The 18,201-nt window shown below is 49.7% G+C and overlaps 1 protein-coding gene across 2 annotated transcripts in view; it reads right to left on the bottom strand.

The window, feature by feature from the left end:
* XPNPEP1 (X-prolyl aminopeptidase 1) overlaps positions 1-18,201 on the bottom strand; it is a 52,140-nt gene that overhangs the window by 16,854 nt on the left and 17,085 nt on the right. For both annotated transcript variants that reach the window (XM_084754472.1, XM_084754473.1), the window contains 6 exons: positions 7,567-7,630; positions 6,375-6,479; positions 5,257-5,349; positions 4,831-4,974; positions 3,151-3,246; positions 356-437 (listed from right to left, as the gene is read on the bottom strand). In XM_084754472.1, the coding sequence (XP_084610598.1) occupies positions 356-437; positions 3,151-3,246; positions 4,831-4,974; positions 5,257-5,349; positions 6,375-6,479; positions 7,567-7,630 (584 nt within the window). The remainder of the gene's footprint in view (positions 1-355; positions 438-3,150; positions 3,247-4,830; positions 4,975-5,256; positions 5,350-6,374; positions 6,480-7,566; positions 7,631-18,201) is intronic.

Genomic DNA, 18,201 nt, shown 5'->3' with positions numbered 1-18,201 from the left:
GCACCCACTGCACTGCCTTCTAGAAAACCTAAAACCAAGGCAAGATCTAGAAACCTGGGCAAGATCTCTCAGCTAGAGCCTCATGAAGAACCTCATACCAGCTTTGTTCGGAAGGTCTCATCTCCTTATTTCTCAGTCTCCTGCTACTATAAACACTTTTGTAGCATTTAGAGGTTTAGAGGGAAGGCAGGATAAAAATAAACACCTGTTAAGGCAAGAAAGGACAAAGGGACAAAGGGGGAAGTTCTGGAGAGAGGAAGCACACTACCATAATGACAGGGTGAGGACTAAAAGGGGAGCGAGCGTGGAGCCTGGGGAGCTGCGGGGGAGGGTGCGCAGACAGGAAAACACTTACATGATGGTCTCTAGTCCTACGATGGCATAGGAGAAAAATACCGGATTGTGCTCCACATCTGACCCTCGGAGATTGAACAGCCCTAAAAGGGAAAGCATTTTCTTAAAAACAGTTCCTGTCATAACCAAGTCCTCAATAGTTCCTGCCTCACAAATATGTCTGTCAGATATACTGAGCCAGAAGACTGAAGATGATGCTCCACGCTTACAGTTCTGGATGACTGATCAGGCAGCAAACTGTCTCTGTCATCTGCTCATCTGGGAAGCTGCTAACCTGCACTGTATGTATACTCAGGTAATGAATTTTATTGCTTCTCAAGTCTCTGATGGGTTGAAGACCAGATAGTTTAGTTTTACAATTAAGCTTAGTTACTTAGGGGTTAAGATGTTTTTAGGTCTAGATAAATGTTTTAAGTTGACAGAGATGAGGTAAGATACTGATTTACATTCAGAATTTTAGACGTACCAAGATAGGAAAGATATTTTCTTCAAGGTTGACAATTCAAATAGCCAAAACATTATGAATGTAACATTTGTATAATTCCAGATTCATTCATGGTTGCTGTATGTAGTTTATTGTATTTATGTGTAATAATATAAATGTATATGTAAAAAAAGAAGAAGAATGAAAAAAAAATTTTAAATGGTTCCTGTCAGCGGCCTGGCTACCAATTCATGAGGAAGAGGCAGCTTTGGGGAAGGGAAGAGTTTCCACTTAAAAGGATTCCATATCTCTCAAAAAGGAGAGGGACCTTCTGTAGGGTTCCATGACTGAGCTGCAACTGCTGGTGTCCACCACCTGATGGCACCAGAACTGTTTCCAGTTGGCCAGATGGCAAGCTGAGAAGGGAGGGGTAGGATCAAAACCATGAGCAGTGTACCCCAAAGAGCTGAAATAGCTAAGTCAGCTGTGGGAGCCTGGAGGCTCAGCTCTGCTGCATACAAACTCTAGCCCCCCCCTCCCACATGCCCCCCAAGTACACAGAAGATACAAGCATTCTCTCTATTCCAAGGCAAACAACCTAGGAGAGAAAAACTGAAAAGGAGGGAGGGACATAAGGACCCTGCTAAGTCCAGTGGATACAGAGCTTCTCATCAGAGGCAGAAAAGAAAGAAAGAAAGAAAGAAAGAAAGAAAGAAAGGAAGGAAGGAAGGAAGAAAGGAAGGAAGAAAGAAAGAAAGCAGTGAGTCACAAGTCTGTGGCTCAGCCACAGTGGGCTGTTACAGGCTGGGTGGAGACCTGCCTCGAGCAGGGCCAGAGTGCGATGAGGTCACAGGACACCTGGGAGCCCTGATGGACAAGCACCCGGCACAGCTGCGGTGCTGGCTGCCAGCTGTAATGCTTGCTCTCAGGAAGGAAAGAGAGCAAAATGGCCACACACAGAAGGCCGCTGCCTCTATTTTAAAATAATGGTTTCTCAAAGCAAAGTAGAAAGGTTTAATCTCTCATACCGACTCCTTTGTATTTTTTATTTTTTGGAGACAAGGTCTCATTATGTAGCCCAAGGTGGCCTGGAACTTGCTATGTAGGCCAGGCTGGCCTCAAACTCACAGATCCACCTGCTTCTGCCTTCCGAGTGCTGGGTTAAAGGCGTGCGCCACCACATCAGGCTTACTACCTCCTTTTAAAATGACAGTACTTGGAGCTGGTGAGGTCTGACAGGATGGATGGGTCAAGAGTCCTACCACACACAGTTACCCATAAACTCCCAAGACTGCCCCCGAAGTCAAGCAGAAACAGGAAGAGGAAAATGATCAGAGACTAAGGCATAAGTGTATGAGGCACGGTCTTGATGGAAGTATCATGTTAACCATGGAGAAACTGGGACCAGCCCAAAGGCCCTCCATGTGGAAGCTGTTAGGCAGGCCGTAGTAACCATTTGATAGAAATTTTAATGCTTAAGTTATGTTTGTATTTGCTCCCATCCTAAATAAGACATTTAGAACACCAGGTTGAATGACAGATACACAGAAATGTCAACAATGGTTGTCACTAGGTAACAGGATTGTGGGTGATGTTGTTTGGCTTTTTAGGGGTTTTGTTGCTGTTGTTGCTGTTGTTGTTGTTGTTGTTGTTTTACTTCCTCTGTACTTTACAGGTTTTCCAAGAAACCATTTTTGTGTGTGTTTTTCCCTCTGATGATGGGGTTAATTAGAAACAGCAGTCACTGAGACCTGACAAAGTCTGGGAGACTGGAGAGGCAGGACATTACGTAGTGGCCTTTCTTCCTCCAGTGCGGAGATAAAATACAGAGGTGTCTTCCAAGCTTCTCTGAATCAAACCCAGTCAGAACAAGACAGGGGGGAGCATTTCCTAAGATTCCTTCAGGTTCTGGAAGATGACAGAAGATTCTGAACAACTGCCCGGGCAGGGGTAGTGAAAGTCAGAAGGTTAAAGGAAAGGGCCTAGAGAGGAAGCTTCAGTTCTTCAGCTTTCTAAGGTAAAAACTGTATTAGAATGTTCTCTGTGAGGACCTTAGAAAACTGTGCAAACATAAAGAGAGCAACACAGGAAACATTTAGAAGTAATATTCTTCCTTAGGTAAGTCACAATCCTAAGAGATGGGCCAGCTCACCATGAGCCCCTGGCTGTATACTCTCTGGTCACGTCTACTGTCGCCTGCCAACTCACTGCAATGCTTGCTCCTTTGTGCTGACTGGCATTTGCTCTTATTTGGAGACACTGTCTGTTACAAATTCCCTCACCATTCAGACAGCTGAATGGCACGAACACACAGATTCCCAGAGGCCCAGGGAGATCAGGTAATGCCCACGCCGTGAAACCAGAGCACTCACACGCAATCTCATCTAGGGCAGTGACCACGAACCACGCGATGCTCCTCTCCGCCATTTTCAACCGAAGATCTGCAACCTTCTCCTTCCAGGAGATGCCTGCAAGAAACAAATATGCATCTGACTCCAACTGTGTGAGAGTCAAGCCCTACAGAAGAGGAATGGTTCTGCAAAGTCACTTGAGTGTCCTTGAGTCCCGTCTGCCTCACCAGCAAAATGTTTACCCCACAAATGCCTACGAAGCATCTAGACTTGCCAGGCAAAAGTATCACTAGGGATCCTGCTGTTCAATGCAGCTATGGCTCTGACAAGACGTAGTCGCCCTCTCTTTGGACTTACAATCTCCAAGACAACACATACAATTAGACTAGCAGTTAAAGAACTACTATATAAAGGCCAGCGTGTCTGGGGAAACTAATGGAGCTGTATGACACACTCTCTAGCAGGAGACCTCACGCACGAAACTTTCTTTCTGGTTCTTGGGCCCTGAGACTTGGTGCTAAGACCAAAGAGTCCCCCCTGCACCCTGACTCACTGTGAATATCACTTCCAACTCAGAGTTGCCCTGTCAGGCACAGCCAAGGCCTCCCTGCTGCTCCCCAGAATACAATGGTAGCACCAGAGGGAGTCACCCCACCACAGTAGCATCTGTAACTTACTTAGCTTATCACTAGCTACCTAGAACACTAGAACAGGGCAGATACACCTATGTGGCGTACCTAGCACCCAGCAGTGTCCTGCCCATCGCAAGCATGCAACTGTTTGCAAAACAGATACTTTGGCAGCAATAACTGAGATCTCTTCTCCTACGGCAACAGGTCAGAGGCTCTGTTTCAGTTAGAAAACAATTCCAACCACACCGATGGAAAATATTAAGCTGACCCTTAGCCACTCACTGTGCCCTCCCTCCCCAGTGAGCCACACCCTCCAATGAGAGTGTCACACAGGAAAGCAAGCCTGGGGCTGCCCACAACCTCAGACTGCTTTGAAGATCAGCCTGGGGAATGCTGTTTAAAACTTGGCCCGGTGTCTTGAGCAGTGATACTTGCTTCCCAGGACCCCTCTGGCAATCTGCCTACATTCCAGCCCTGCCCATCCACCTCCATGTTTCCACAGCAAGGCTCCCTCCCCTGCAGCCCCACCCCCAGGCTTCCCCCTCTCCCTCACTGCCTTGTCCATCCACCCTTTGTTTTCCCACCACAGGTCTGCAGAGCATGCAGCTCACCCAGTCTCCCAGGCCACGGAGACAGCCACATCTAAACATCTACGGTGTCAGATACGAGGCAGTGAAGGCTGGAAGGCAACCCTGAAAGTGCCAACCCAAGGAAATGGAGCCAGGGGCCCCAGATGCTGCGCCCAGTACCAGACCCAGAAGAGTGGCAGTTGGCAGGCAGGGAAAAGCCTCAGTCTTCCCACCAGCACCCACAATGCCACCAGACGAGCTCTGCAACAACAGACTATGCCAAAGCAAGTGGCAAGCAGGCAGCAAACGCAGAAGGTAGTAAGGCCCTGCCACATCAAATGGCCTCCACACCAGCTGAGGCAGAGTCACGTCAGAGGCCGGTGCTGGAGACAAGGCTGCATACAATGTGACCTGTCAGCTCCTTAACAGGGTCTTTAATATGACCTCTGACAAGATGCGCTGGCAAGGCAGGGGTCAGGAGTCACAGCTATGGCTCTGACCTGTATAATCCAGGCCCAGTGTGAGGAGGGGCTTGCAGGGACGCTCCGGCCGGTCTGTCCAGATTTTGTCCACAAGGTTCTCCTTCACAGGCACGAGGTGGTGACCAGCACTTCGTAGCACCTTGGCCATCTTCTTCCAGTAGTCTGAAGGAAACCACATGGCCAGCCATGAAATCAATACCTACTTCAGCTAGGGCGAGTAGCAGAGCCGGGACCAGGCCCTTCTGAAAGGCCCTCCTCAGTGCCAGGCAGGCAGAATGAAGAACTTCACCACCATGGCCTTCCTCCCTGTCCCAAAATGTCTTCCTTAGCTGAGCCTCGATCGAGACATCAAGTCCTATGAAGCCCCAAATGCCCCAGATCCTGGTAGCAAAAAAAGGAGGACACAGCGATGTCTAGAAGGCTGGAAAGGACCGAGTCACTCACCCGTGGGAATGATGAGGGGATCGACACCAACCCTGGATCCTTCCGGAAGCACACTCACCAGCCAGTCCTCCTGAGTGGGTGTGTCCTTCAGGCCTAGGAAGACAGGCCTGCTAAGTGCCAAGGTCACAGAGCAAAGCCCCTGCCCACAGTCAGTGTCTGACTAGAGGACGGAGCCTAGGTCTTGGCCACAGAGAAGTCTTCCTGGGGAGTCTAAGAGGTTCACAGTGCAGCCTGGGGCTCCCAACAACGGGTCAGCACAGCCTCTTACTTCGACAAGACTATGATGAGATACCAAACAACCTCCAAAATGAACACAGATCATTCTACAGGTCAGGTTTTTCTTTATTCAAGCCAGTATTTGGGGGAGATAGAGTTTTAAACCAGTAAGATTTTTGCTAAACATCCTGGCATCATGCAGTCCACTCAGAGTAACAACTCATGGCACTCTGACGATTTTCTCTGCTGACTTTTGATGGGCAAGAAGTTCAAAGGTTTCTGAAGCTCAAGATTCCTGGTCCTCAAAAACTAAAGGCTGGGCATACAACTTTATTTTGCTATTTGATTTTTTTTTAAACCACTAAATAAGCCACTTTATTAACAAAATTTTTCTTGGAACTCCTGCTGTAACTTCTGTAGGATGAAGTCACATTCACTTCTCAACAGACAGATCTTTGGCAAAACCCTGGGGCTGAGTCACTCGTGGGCAGTGACAAGTCCTGTAGAACCTCTCTACACAGTGCACACCTGAGAGAGGGTGGGTAACAAACAGGAGGCGCAGCCGCGGGTGAGGACCCACCCCACCCATGCAGCTGGCAGAGTCCTACTTCAATAGCACTGCTCTGGCCCTATAGGCTCACCAGACCTGACAGCTTCAGCTGATGGACCCCAAAGTCAGTTTCTCTCAGCAAAATAAACCTGGGATTTTTGACCCTTGGATCCTCCAAAAGTGAGTGGGCAATGGTACGTACACAGAAACATACCACTTTTTGCTTTTCCTTGGCTTTTCAAAGAATCCAAGATGTCAGAAAAAGCATTAAGATCCTAGGTCCCTGCAGCATCCACCACCCCTGCCCAGCCCCGGCCAGTCACACCAGGTGGGCTGGTCTGCTTCTACCCACCCATCTTCATGAGGGTCCAGTTGTTGTCCATCTGCTTGGCAGCTTGCAGAAAGTAGCGCCCGTCGGTCCACATGGCCGCATGCTCTTCCGTGATGATGGCTGTGCCTAGAGCAAAGCAACAAGGAAAGAGAAAGGTTGCTGGTACCACTGAGAATCTACACACAAAAATGGTAGTAGGCAGGCCAGGGCAGTGAGGAACACCTGCTCCCAGGGGACCCAGTGGCCCTAGACTCCAAGGAAACCTTCAGGGCAGAGAACGATGGCAGCTTCGGGTCAGACCGTGGGAAGCAGTCTCGAAGGCCAGACTACAGACGCTGATCTCTGCCCTCACGCAGCTTGAGTTAGGATGGGATAGAGGACCACGTGGCCAAATCGCATAACCAACAAGACAGGATGGGGAAGGTTCTGCTCTAAGGGACCCTCACAGGCTGCTTCCCTCCCCCAGGGCAGGCAAGCCAGACCATGCCTGTGTCAGTGTCTCGGGGGGCACCGGCAGGCGTCTGTGCCTCCCACCTCTATTCTCCCTGAGTTCCCACAGCTCTGGCAGACCTTGAGGCTTGCAGCAGAGGTGGTGGCCAAAACCAACCCAAAGGTGCCAACCAACACAAGTACCGAAGCCAAAGGAAGCGGAGGTGAACCACAAGTAAAGAGGTTTGCTCAAGGGAGGGAAACCCAAAGGAGAAACCTCCCAAAAAGTCAGGGGTGTAACAGTTTTGGAAAAGGTAGGGCGTCACAACAAGGGAGCTCAGCATCATCCATCATTATCTGACGCCATTGAAAATGGAGATTCAAAAGGCCAAGTACTCAGAACACGTTACAGGACCAGTAAGCTAAGCGGGGCAACTGATAAGCTATTAAGGGCCCATTTCGTGTTTGGGGCGTTGGCCAGGCAGCCATGTTCAGTTGCAATACTACTACTTCCTGAGTGTATGCCATAAGCAATACAAAGCTCAGAACTGTTCTTTGTAATTCAGGGCTGTTCTGTTTTGACATAGACGAGAACAGAAGGTCACTAGAAGGCAGAGATGATGAGCTGGGAATCAGACCACACCACCCTGCACAGCTTAGCTGCAGAAGGTCCAGTTTGCATTTTATTTTTGGTTCTATAGCATAGGCTGAAACACAATTTGGTTTGCCTTGGGAGGTGAACAAAAACAAAGACAAAGTGAAAGCAGGGAATTTAGTGACTCACCTGCAGAGCCATCGAACCCAGAGACAAAAGCCCTCCGACAGTCACAGGGCGCGATGTACTCACTCTGGAAAACAAAGGTGACAGTTGGACCTCCGTCGCCCATGCCCTGTGCTAAAGCCTATGGCATTACAAAGACTGGCCGGCTCTTGGTGCCTTCACTCTTGGAGCCAGAGGAACAAGAAGAAAAACAAACCAAACATTAAAAAAAAAAAAAGCCAGCTATGGTGGTACACACCTGTTAGCCAGCTCTGAGGCAAAAGGATCTCAAGTTTGATGCCAGCCTGGGCTACACAGCATCATGCTGCCTCAAAAAAGCAAAACAGCCACAAGTCAGCACACACTGTGAATGACTCTAATTAGAGGCTACAAGTTAATGCCCTTTAGCTCCACAGCCCCAATTCAAGAACAAAGCAACTGCAGGGAAACGGCTCAACACTGCTTCCCTCAGTAAGATCTTAAACACTGGCAGCTTTCTCCCTCCCTTGCCTCTGACATTTTGGGCATCTGTTATTTTTCTGAAAAGTGGAGCTGCATTTGTTTTAACTGAAGTCTCTTTAGACATTGGCTTCTTTCTGAACGTCCTGTCTGTGTCCCCTTCATGGTGGCGTCAGTCTCCCACACAGGCCCGTCCCTTCCTGTCAGGCAATCAAGGAAGCATTTCCTCCAATCCTGGAGGGGGGCGGTGGGCCTCCAGCAAAACCAAGCCCTTTGCACTGAGAATCCCCCTGCCTCTGTGTGGGAAAGAGGTTCTTGAGGTGGTGGAAGGTCGAGGGGCAGGGGGATGTGAGGAACCACCGTGTAGCATCCGGAGAAGCAGTGTTCATGTACCTTTCACAAAGTAAATAGCAGAGGCAGGATTTGAACCTGAGCAGTCAGCCCCAGACCCTAAACTCTGAAGCCTATGCCAGGCTGCCTTCTAGCACACAGTTATCTCTCTTCCTCAGGACTCTAGGATAAAATCAGAAGCAAGTAAGGAACAGTGTGGTAGCTAATCCTGTCAGCCCAGCAGGATACAGAATATGCAGGTCTGTGAGGGAATATTAAGATTAGGTTAATTAAGGGAGAAGGACCCACCCTAAAGGGACTATCCAGATCAGGTTAACTGAGGTAGGAGCCCCACTGAGTGTGGGCAGCACCATTCCTTAGGCTGGAGTCCCAGACTGAGCACCAGCATCCAGCCACCTCCTGTCCTGGGGACACCTTTCCTGCCATGACAGAGGAGTGTACTCTCAGGCCTTTCCTTCCTTGAGTGGCTTTTGTTAGATACGTTTTGCAGCCAGACAAATAGCTAATACACTAAAGTTCAAAAAGAAACTCTGTAAGACACTGCCCACGGTTAGACTGACAATGGACCAGGACCCAAGGCCAGCTTGTATCCAGAACAGTCTCCTTCCACTATCAGCAGGTTTTTCTCTCCCAAGCTGAAGGCCTCAGCATAAACGATGCTAGGCATGGTAGCACACACTTGCAATGTCAGCACTTAAGAGGCTGAGGCAGGAGAACTGTGAGTCAAGAAACAGCCAGCAGTACATGGCAAGACCCTAGAGGGAGGAGAGAACTTCCCTCCAGAGCCCACAGCACTTGGAGACAGTCACTGCACTGAAGGAAAGAGAACCCATGTTCCACTCCTGCCGTGACTGAGATCTACCCCTCACCAAAGGCGCTGCAAGCTTCCCTGAGCACCACAGGGAGATGCTCAAAGACCCTGCTGTTAGAAGTGAACCAAGGAGCTTCTGACCACACCTGGCCCCCAGTCTAGCGCAGCTCTGAGGGCCCCAGCAAGCTCCAGCACTCACTAGAGCGAGTCGTTCCCACACAGAGCCCAGAAAACATACAGGCAATTCACTGGACCTACAGAGACAGGAAGAAATGGCCACCAGAACCCTGGCTTCTTAACCCAGTGACTACTGGGCACAAGGCTTTTAAAAGAGAGACAGGAGAGCGCCAGGCCTAGAGACATAGCCTGTATCAGCTGCTCAGGAGGCCGAGGCAGGAAGGTATAAGTTCAAAGCCTGCCTGGAACAAGTCTAAGGACAGCTGTCTCAAAAAACAGTAAGGAGTGAGAGGAGCTGCAGAGACACAACACCTGTCTCCTAGGACGGCTGGGAAGGACAGATAATGTGTTAACCTCAGCAGAAGCCTGGAAGAAGTGCGTGTACACAAGCCATCACTAACCCAGTCCTCCCAAGAAAGGATCTGAGAAGTCCGGGCAACAAAGGCAACAGAAAAGCCATCCTCTCAGCAAGGATACTCTGACTGACAACAGGGCTCCCCGGATGTGGCCCTCCAACCTGTGACACAAGACAATGACACAAGTCCAGATCTCTGTCAGAGACACAGGGTGGGGGAGGGGCAGGGGAGCCCAGGACGCATCCAGTGCTCACTAAAAAGGCAGGGGACAGATTTCTGCAGCAGATGATCACGTCTAGCCTGGGACCCAGACAAGGCCTGGGGCAAGAACCAGACATGACCTAAGCGGTCAACAAGCCAGAAGACATGGCTCGTGGGGCTGGCAGAAGTGCTACCTCCACACTGAGGGCTAAGCGAGGCCAGACAGGCAGAGTCTTGGCCCTTGCTCCCCAGTCATGAAGCTGGCAAAGCCCAGGGACATTCTCCTCCTATGGAAAAGGCACAAAGAAGCAGACACAGCTGTTGGCTTTCCTCCAAAATGTCCCGTTCTCTGCATTTCTCATAAGAGGCCTCAGGCCAAGCCTCACCGTTTCCACCTGCCCACAGCCCTGAACGCCACACTTCAGACACACTGGAAGGAGGCTTTGCAATCACACATACGGTCTGACTATTAGCACATCGTATTACCACGCTCCTTCAAACCCTCTAGCGGCTGCCTGTCACGTCTCAGATCAAATGCAAACCCTGGCCCAGCCCCCCCAAGTCCCAGCTCATCAGGCCCTGCTGTCCTCTGGAAGCCCCAGCCCCACCAGCAGCTTCTCGTGAGCACATTTCAGGTTCACTGTCCTCTCCACAGCCAGACTGCGGCAACAGCACAGGCACCCAGCCACGCAGCGCTCTGTGCAGAAGCAGCTTTTTTCTTAGGGAGCACTGCCTACTTTTCCTGCATTGGTCCTTCACTTCTCCCGCAGAGCACCCCATGAGGTCAGAGTGGTCACAACTGTCCCTGAGCACAGAGCAGGTGCCATGCAGCAGGACCCCAGCCAGCATGGCCCCCTCTCCATCTGCCCAGGGAACCTTACCCAGGGAAGGAAGAGATCACAAGTCAGGAAGCAAAGGGTCACCTGAGAAGCTAAAGCCAGGGAGGCAGGTCCACCCTGAAGCCTCCAGAAGCAACAAACCCCTGCTGACCCCACAGGCCCGGGGACCTCTTGAGCCATAAGGGAACATCTGTGCTGTTTGACTTGTGATAGCAGTGACGGGAGAGAGCAAAAGGCTGAAGGGAGCTACCATTCCAAGCCGAGGCTTCAAACCCACTGGCCTGCGGCAAGGCAGGAGGCCAGCAGGCAGGACAAGAGGCATCTTCCTCAGAGAACGACCATTCCTCACTCCCATTCCCACTACGCTGGGCTGCAGGCCATGTGGTGTCAACCCTCAGTACTCAGGAAAGCTAGAAATGCGTGTTCGTGAGAAACCACCCAATTTTTAAGTGTTGGCATCTAACTCAATGTAAATAAAGCACATCTACAAACTACAAAAAAAAAAATCATCCCAAACTGGGCTCCCACAGCCCTCTAACACAGCGCTGCCCGACCCACTCCAGCTTTCAGAGCTCTCCCTCTTCAGTCGATCTTGGGTCATGCTGACAAGTAACACTGGCTGAGGATCGGGGTCCATTCCTTTCCATTGCCAACGACTGTATTAATTTCTTCCGATGCTAATACCGCAGCAGGACTAGATATAATCACCTCCCCAGCTACAGATGGAAACCGAACTGAAACCCACAGAAATCAGTTCCTTCCTACCAACCAAGGTACCACCGCGACAAACAGTGCAGGGAGAGCTGAACTCAGGCCTGACCTAAAAGCCGTCATCCTTGCTACACTGCTAAGCAACTTCCAATTCTGAGCAACGACGTATGATGCTTAACGCACAGATGGACTCCACGCTCAGCAGGAACAAGGAACACAGCGTATATGCCCTGGAGTCCCCAACCTTCACTGACCACACAATCGACAAGCCTGGCCCTCAGCTTCCTAGCTGGGTAAACCCTGGGCTCCACTTGCTCATCTGTGAAATGAGGAAAAGATGATGCCCACTAAAGGGCTGGGAGCAGCACTTGCTCCTCTGCAGTAGGCAGTGAGCCGGACTCAGGGAATCCAGTCAGGTTTCTCGGAGTAGGCAATCTGGCCAGGCACCAGAGACAGGCATCCCGAGAAACTTGAGCTGCAGCCACGTAAGGTACGCCAAATATGCAGTACAGAGCTTGCTCTGCCTTTAAGGTTGCTTGGATCTGCTCTAAACCCATCAGGCCACACTCAGAGGTGTAACCTGGGCCACCGAGGACAGATGAGGACAGGGAGGACAATCCAGAGAAAGGAGAAGGCTCAAGAAGGCCAGAGGCAAGAGACAAAGGTCTAGGCTGCCAGCCAACTGGCCTGACAACACAGGCAGCAGCAGAGATTTCTGGAAACAGTCTGAAGACACAGTCAGAGCCCCATAGAGGCAGCAGCAGAGGCTTCTGGGAACAGTCTGAAGACACAGTCAGAGCCCCACAGAGGCGGCAGCAGAGACTTCTGGGAACAGTCTGAGGACACAGACAGAGCCCCACAGAGGCAGCAGCAGAGACTTCTGGGAACAGTCTGAGGACACAGAGCCCCACAGAGGCAGCAGCAGAGACTTAGAGGAACAGTCTGAAGACATAAGTCAGAGGCCCCAACATTACCCTAAATGGTTGCACTCAACCATGCAAGCCCTAGGGGAATACAAAAGTTGAGGATAAGGTGGTAACTAGTGCCGAAATTTAAGAACTGTCACATGAAAAAAAAAAAGAAGAAGAAGAAGAAGAACTGTCACACGGCCACACGCACGTGGAACGGACCAAAGACAACTAAGGCCTCGCGAACGCTGAGTCAAGTAGACGTCAGTTATTAGAGGCCGCGCTGGGGCACATCTTCCCCCTCCCTGGTCCTACTCCTCCAATCCAAGTATCTGGAACATGCCTCATGCACACTAAGTTCTCAACAAAACTGAAACTGAACGGTTGGGTGTGTGTACACAGAAAACACCACAGGGAGATGGAGAACAGAGACATCAGCTCCTCCTCATACCCAAATGCTAACATAATTAATGCCCAGGCCTTGGCACTTCTCTCCTAAATGGAACAGAGTCAACATATGTGAGGAAAGTGCAGAGCTACACAAAGATGAACACTCCTGGCCCAGCGCAGACGGGCTACTGCACAGGACTTCATTTCCCAGCCCCCAGTGCGCCACAGAATGGGAGGAATGGCTGGGTCAACAGTTAAGTCTGTTCTCCCATATTCTTTCTCCCTTGCCAGCTAGAAAGGTAGCCCAGGTCAAGTCTCTCATCCACCAGGAATCTGTACTACAGGACGGAGACTGAAGACTTCACAACACCGGGCCTCTGAGGCTATACAATGCATTACCACCAATGGGTGAAATCACAACTCTGTCCCAGAGTTAAGTTTAAGAAATAAGGCTGGGACTCACGGTGCATGCCTTTAATCCCAGCACTAGGGAGGCCTGCCCAGCAGAGGCAGGCCCATCTGTGCGTTCAAGCCCAGCCTGGTCTACAAAGAGAGTCCAGGACAGGCAAGGGCTCTGTGTAACAGAGAAACCCTGTCTCACAAAACAAAAAGTTTAAGAAACAAAACAAAACAGGAGGATGACTTCAGGAGGCATGGAGAAAAATACAGAGCTGAGGAAAATCTGATTCACATCTTCCAGAAGGAGAACCACACAATGCCACAGACTCACATCAGCCAATCCACATTGACAAAGCTTGACTCTTTGACTGAGCCAATCCAAAAAGCAGAGCTGGGCCTTTCAGATGAAAAGGATGTTGAGATTTCCAAAAGAAAGCCCTGGCCCCATCCAGTGACTGTCCTGGCTCGAAGCTGGCCAGGACATCATAGTGTCTGCTTAAGACAGTGCAGGAAAGCATTCAGATTACCACTGTAAAAGCTCCCTTGGACCTTGTTCTGGGAGTAAAACGAACGCCTTAAATGGAGGGGGGACAGAGCAAGGCTGACCACTGAGGTGCCAGGTCCTTGCATAACCATGCTCTGGGGGCTCGGCTGCTTCATCTCCACTAGGGAACAGTGTGTGGGTGTATTTGTATTTTGGAAAGGACCAAAGGACCAAATTCAAGATTCCCCTCCACGCCAAGGACGCCCTCCCTTCCCCACCCCTAGGAGGAATTCCACTAACCCTGAGCCGGGCTGAAATGACACAATTAGGATGGAGAGTCACGGAGAACAGAGCCTCTCTGTTGCTGAGGAGGCTGCTGAACAAGTCACACACAGAGCGACCCTTCCTCCCTGTTCTCAACGTGCTGGCAAGGACCCAGAGCCCCACTTAATGGAGTCACCCCATGGCCGCCGCACCTCTCCACAGGAACTGTGGTGCCATCTTAATCACCCACGCCCCCACACTTCCACACTCTCCTCTGCCACTGCCAGCTCGGTTCACACTTACAGCACGCCCTGCTGTTTCCCTCCCAATCACTTACAGCATGCTCAGTGTCAGACCCTCTTTCCCCAGACGCGGGGATCCCTCGGCCCACCAACAGGGTTCCCACTTCTGTGTCTTTCTCCTCCAATCTATACTCAATACACCCCTACCGGTCATGTTACTGCCTTGTTCCAAAATCCTTACTGAGTTCCTGCTAAGAAACCTTCAACTCAGCCAGATAAAGTGGGGTGGGGACACTGTAACCCCAGCAGGCAGGAGGATCAGACTAAAGTCCCCACTACAGCACCAAGTTTGGGCTTTATAAGAGAGCCTCAAAAAACAAAAACTCCTGGCTCTGGAGGTCAAGGTTACGAGCCAGAATGAATGAGTGACAGACGGCCTTGGCCTAAATATGCCCATGATGTGGTTTTTATGAATGTCTCTCTCTCACTCACCACTCACACTCTCTCCCTCTCTAACCCCTGCTGTACATCCAAATTCTAACTGATGCACTTCTTCGAGGAAGCCTTCCTTAATCCTGCTGTCTTAAGCCTCTGTCACCTAGGAACACATTCCATACTTATAAAAACCAAGGCTGTGAATGGATGGAGCGTCTGGCCACCTGTAGCTACTGAGCACGTTGTTGTTGTTGTTGTTGTTGTTGTTATTATTATTATTATTATTATTATTATTATTATTATTATTATCATTATCATTATTATAGCTTATTATTATTACCTACTTTTCTTATTAGACCGAATTTGTAAGTATTTAAATTTATTTCACTTAATTGCAATGTAATTTTAAAACAGATGCTCAAGGTCCAACCACTAGAAAACCTTCAGCAAAGGTTAGAACAACCTGAGTATGTGAGTCTACTTTGTCAACTATGAATTTAATGAAAGGTAAATATAGATCAAATACTCAAAACCACATGTTCAAATTGAGGTTTTATAAATATGAACCACCATATTTGAATGGTTCCTTTGAAAAGTAATCCATACTCTTTATACTGATATGTGAAAATGATAATTCTTCTGATACACTGGAGTGAAAAATTCATTAAGTATTTTACTATCTTATTTTAATATGGCTAAAGAATTAACATCACACATACCTCACAAACTTCTCCTGGCCTGCGCTGGCTGAACCCTTCCCTACCACATGTGATGTTTATCTGTGTTCGTGTCTGACGCGGATCGTCTACTTTGCACTCTAAGGGGCTCTCATTAGCATCTATAATGCTGACAGTAACAACAGACACCGCTCAGACGATGAGACCTAAGGGGCAAACCTGCTTTAAGCACTTGCTGACAGCAGCCCTGTGACTCACGTGTGACTGTCCCCTTGCACCAGGTAAGCTGAGACTCAGACAATAACAGTAACTGAGTGACTGGGTTAGCAACAAAGCTGGCATGCAAGCATTTGACCAGTGCCTCAGGCCCACGTGGGAGCTACCTGCCTCTGTGTTTGTTCAGTATCAGCCCCTGAGCAGAGGCAGAAATGGAAGAAACCAAAGCTCAGCTTCCTACAAGTTCCTGGCTGGCAGCTAAGTTACAGCAACAAAAAAGCCAGCAAGGGGGGAAGCACAGCAAAGTGCGGTGTGCACTGGGGGTGGCCGCACCCCTGCGATCCCAGCAGTGCAAAGGTTAGCCAAGAAAACTGAAGATCAAGAGTTCAAGGCCAGGGATTAGACAATCCACTCAGCGGTTAACAGTGTTTGCTACTCCTTGCAAAGGAGCTCAGTTCAACTTCAGCATCCACAACGGGCAGCTCACAAGCACAGATTTGTAACTGGAGCTCCAAGGGATCACTTCTGGCCTCTGTGGGCACAGGCACACTCACGTATACACACACACACACACACACACACACACACACACACACACTTAAAAATAATTAAAATTTAATTCAAGGCCATCCTGGGTTCCTCAGTGAATTCCAGGCCAGCCAAGGCTGTGTAGTAAGACCTAGTCTAAAGAAAAAAGAAAAAAAAAGAATATAAGTATATAAATTTGTGAAGTCTAGACAACAACTTCTACAAGCGGTGGCTAGCACTAAGCAAGCCTGGTTTATTGCTTTTAGGATGCTGCTAAATAATGCAACTTTCCAGGGTCAAAGCTTCAGCCTCCTTATTGAGGGCAAAGCCTTCCACGGTGATCTTCCAGGGTCATTAGAGCTGAAGGGCTGAGGAAACCTGCACCAGCCCCGTCCTTTGGCCAGCCTTACTATCATTGTATTAGGCCACACCTAATGTCGGAGTATAATAAGCCACACCTAATATCAGAAGCAAAAGTATTTAAAACTCATGGGGCGTAGAAAAAACCAGCTTTGTGATACAGGGAAATAAGCGTCTCATGATCAGTACCCAGGACTAAGAACATCAAGATAAACCTGGCTCGGCTTATCTGCAAGAATGCTCTCTCCCCGTGAACACACAGAAAGTACAGCGTGTAGCCAAACCCTGGGCTAAGGAACAGAAACCCAAGCACACAGACACACAGCTGCACACAGGGCCTGGAGCCGTGCACTTCAACTTAATCAGGGGTGCGGCGAGACTCACATCTTTCTGCACTAGGCGGTCCTTGGAGGTCAAGGTTCACAATAAAGTACAAGTGTTAGGAAGAGAGAGGACAGGGGAGGAGAGCAAATAAAAAGGAAAAGAGGTGGGGGGGGTGAGAGCAAGAGGGAGTTGGGGAGACCACTATCACCCCACAGCGGTCAGCCTCTGTCATGTGCTCTGCAGCCTTGAGGACACTGCACAAAGCAATCTAGTCACAAGGGGCAAACACACGGTTCTGGCTACAGGAAGCACCTGATCTACACAAACTCTTAGAACCCGAAGTTTAATCGGGGATCATAGGAGCAGGGAGGAAGGGGAAGCGGAGGTCCTGTAACAGAGTTTTCATCTGCTTTACAAGATGAAGAACATGTAGAAATCTGCTGCGCAGCACTGCGTGCGTGTTCTTAGCACTATGCTAGCGGACTCCGTGGGCTGTTCTTACTACAGCTCATCTCACTGTTTAGATCACAAAATACACGTTTGTAGAGCATCTGACAAGACAGAAGAACACCTCAGAGCACGTGTGCAGAGCCTGCTAAATACCACAGTAGAGGTCGCGTCTCGGCAGCGTTACAGTTACACCTTCACTTGCTACCTGCTCCCTCAGGGTAGACCCCAGTCATCTGTCTCTTCCACAACATGGGGGCGGGGTCCACAAGACATGGAGACCAAGGGGTTTATAGCAATCACACTCTTATTTGGGACTCTGGACCTAGGATGAAGCTCAGTCTAGTGTCTTGATAAGGAAATGAGGGCATAGCAGTTGTCCAGATCATAATTCCTACCTTGTAACCTGTTCCCCACCCCCCCACCTCCCCCACCCCCTCCACCCCCCCACTCTTCCTCACAGCCAACAACATTGCTCTCCAGCGTAACTGGAGGCATAAAAGGAAGCAAGAGAAGGCGGCACTGCCAGAGCAGTGTTTCTCCCCTAGACCAGTGGCTTTCAACCTTCCTACTGCTGCACCCCTTTACTACAGCTGCTCCTGTTGTGCTCACCCCCAACCATGAAATTGTTTCCATTGCTACTTTATAACTATAAATTTGCTACTGCTATGAATTGTAAAGTAAACATCTGTGTTTTCAGCCGGCCTTAGGCGACCTCTGTGAAAGGGTCAGTCAACCCCCAGGTTGAGAACCACTGCTCTCGACGCTCAACAAAGCATTTTTATTGTCTACTGGGCCTCATAGGCCACTTGCAAGTGAAGAATCCTAAAACCTAGCCCTTTCTCCCACAAACGCTCTTCACTTCCCTGAGACCTCCCCAGGGAAACCGGCCACACTAATTCTAAGAAGTTTTCTGCTTCTCTGGTTTTGTTCCTATCAGCGCCCCTACCTGGACCCCCTTCCCTTCTCCACCGCCATTTTCACTACCCACACTGTATCTACCCTTCAAGTTCTGGCTCAACTGCCACCCTGTCTCAACTCCGCATCACCATCCTCCCCGTGCTCACTTCCACATTCTCC

This window comes from Acomys minous (genome assembly GCF_964271855.1).
Source record: "Acomys minous genome assembly, chromosome: 2".
Lineage (NCBI taxonomy): Eukaryota > Metazoa > Chordata > Mammalia > Rodentia > Muridae > Acomys > Acomys minous.
Note: the sequence above shows the minus strand (reverse complement) of the source record. Positions and strands in the feature narration are given on the sequence as shown.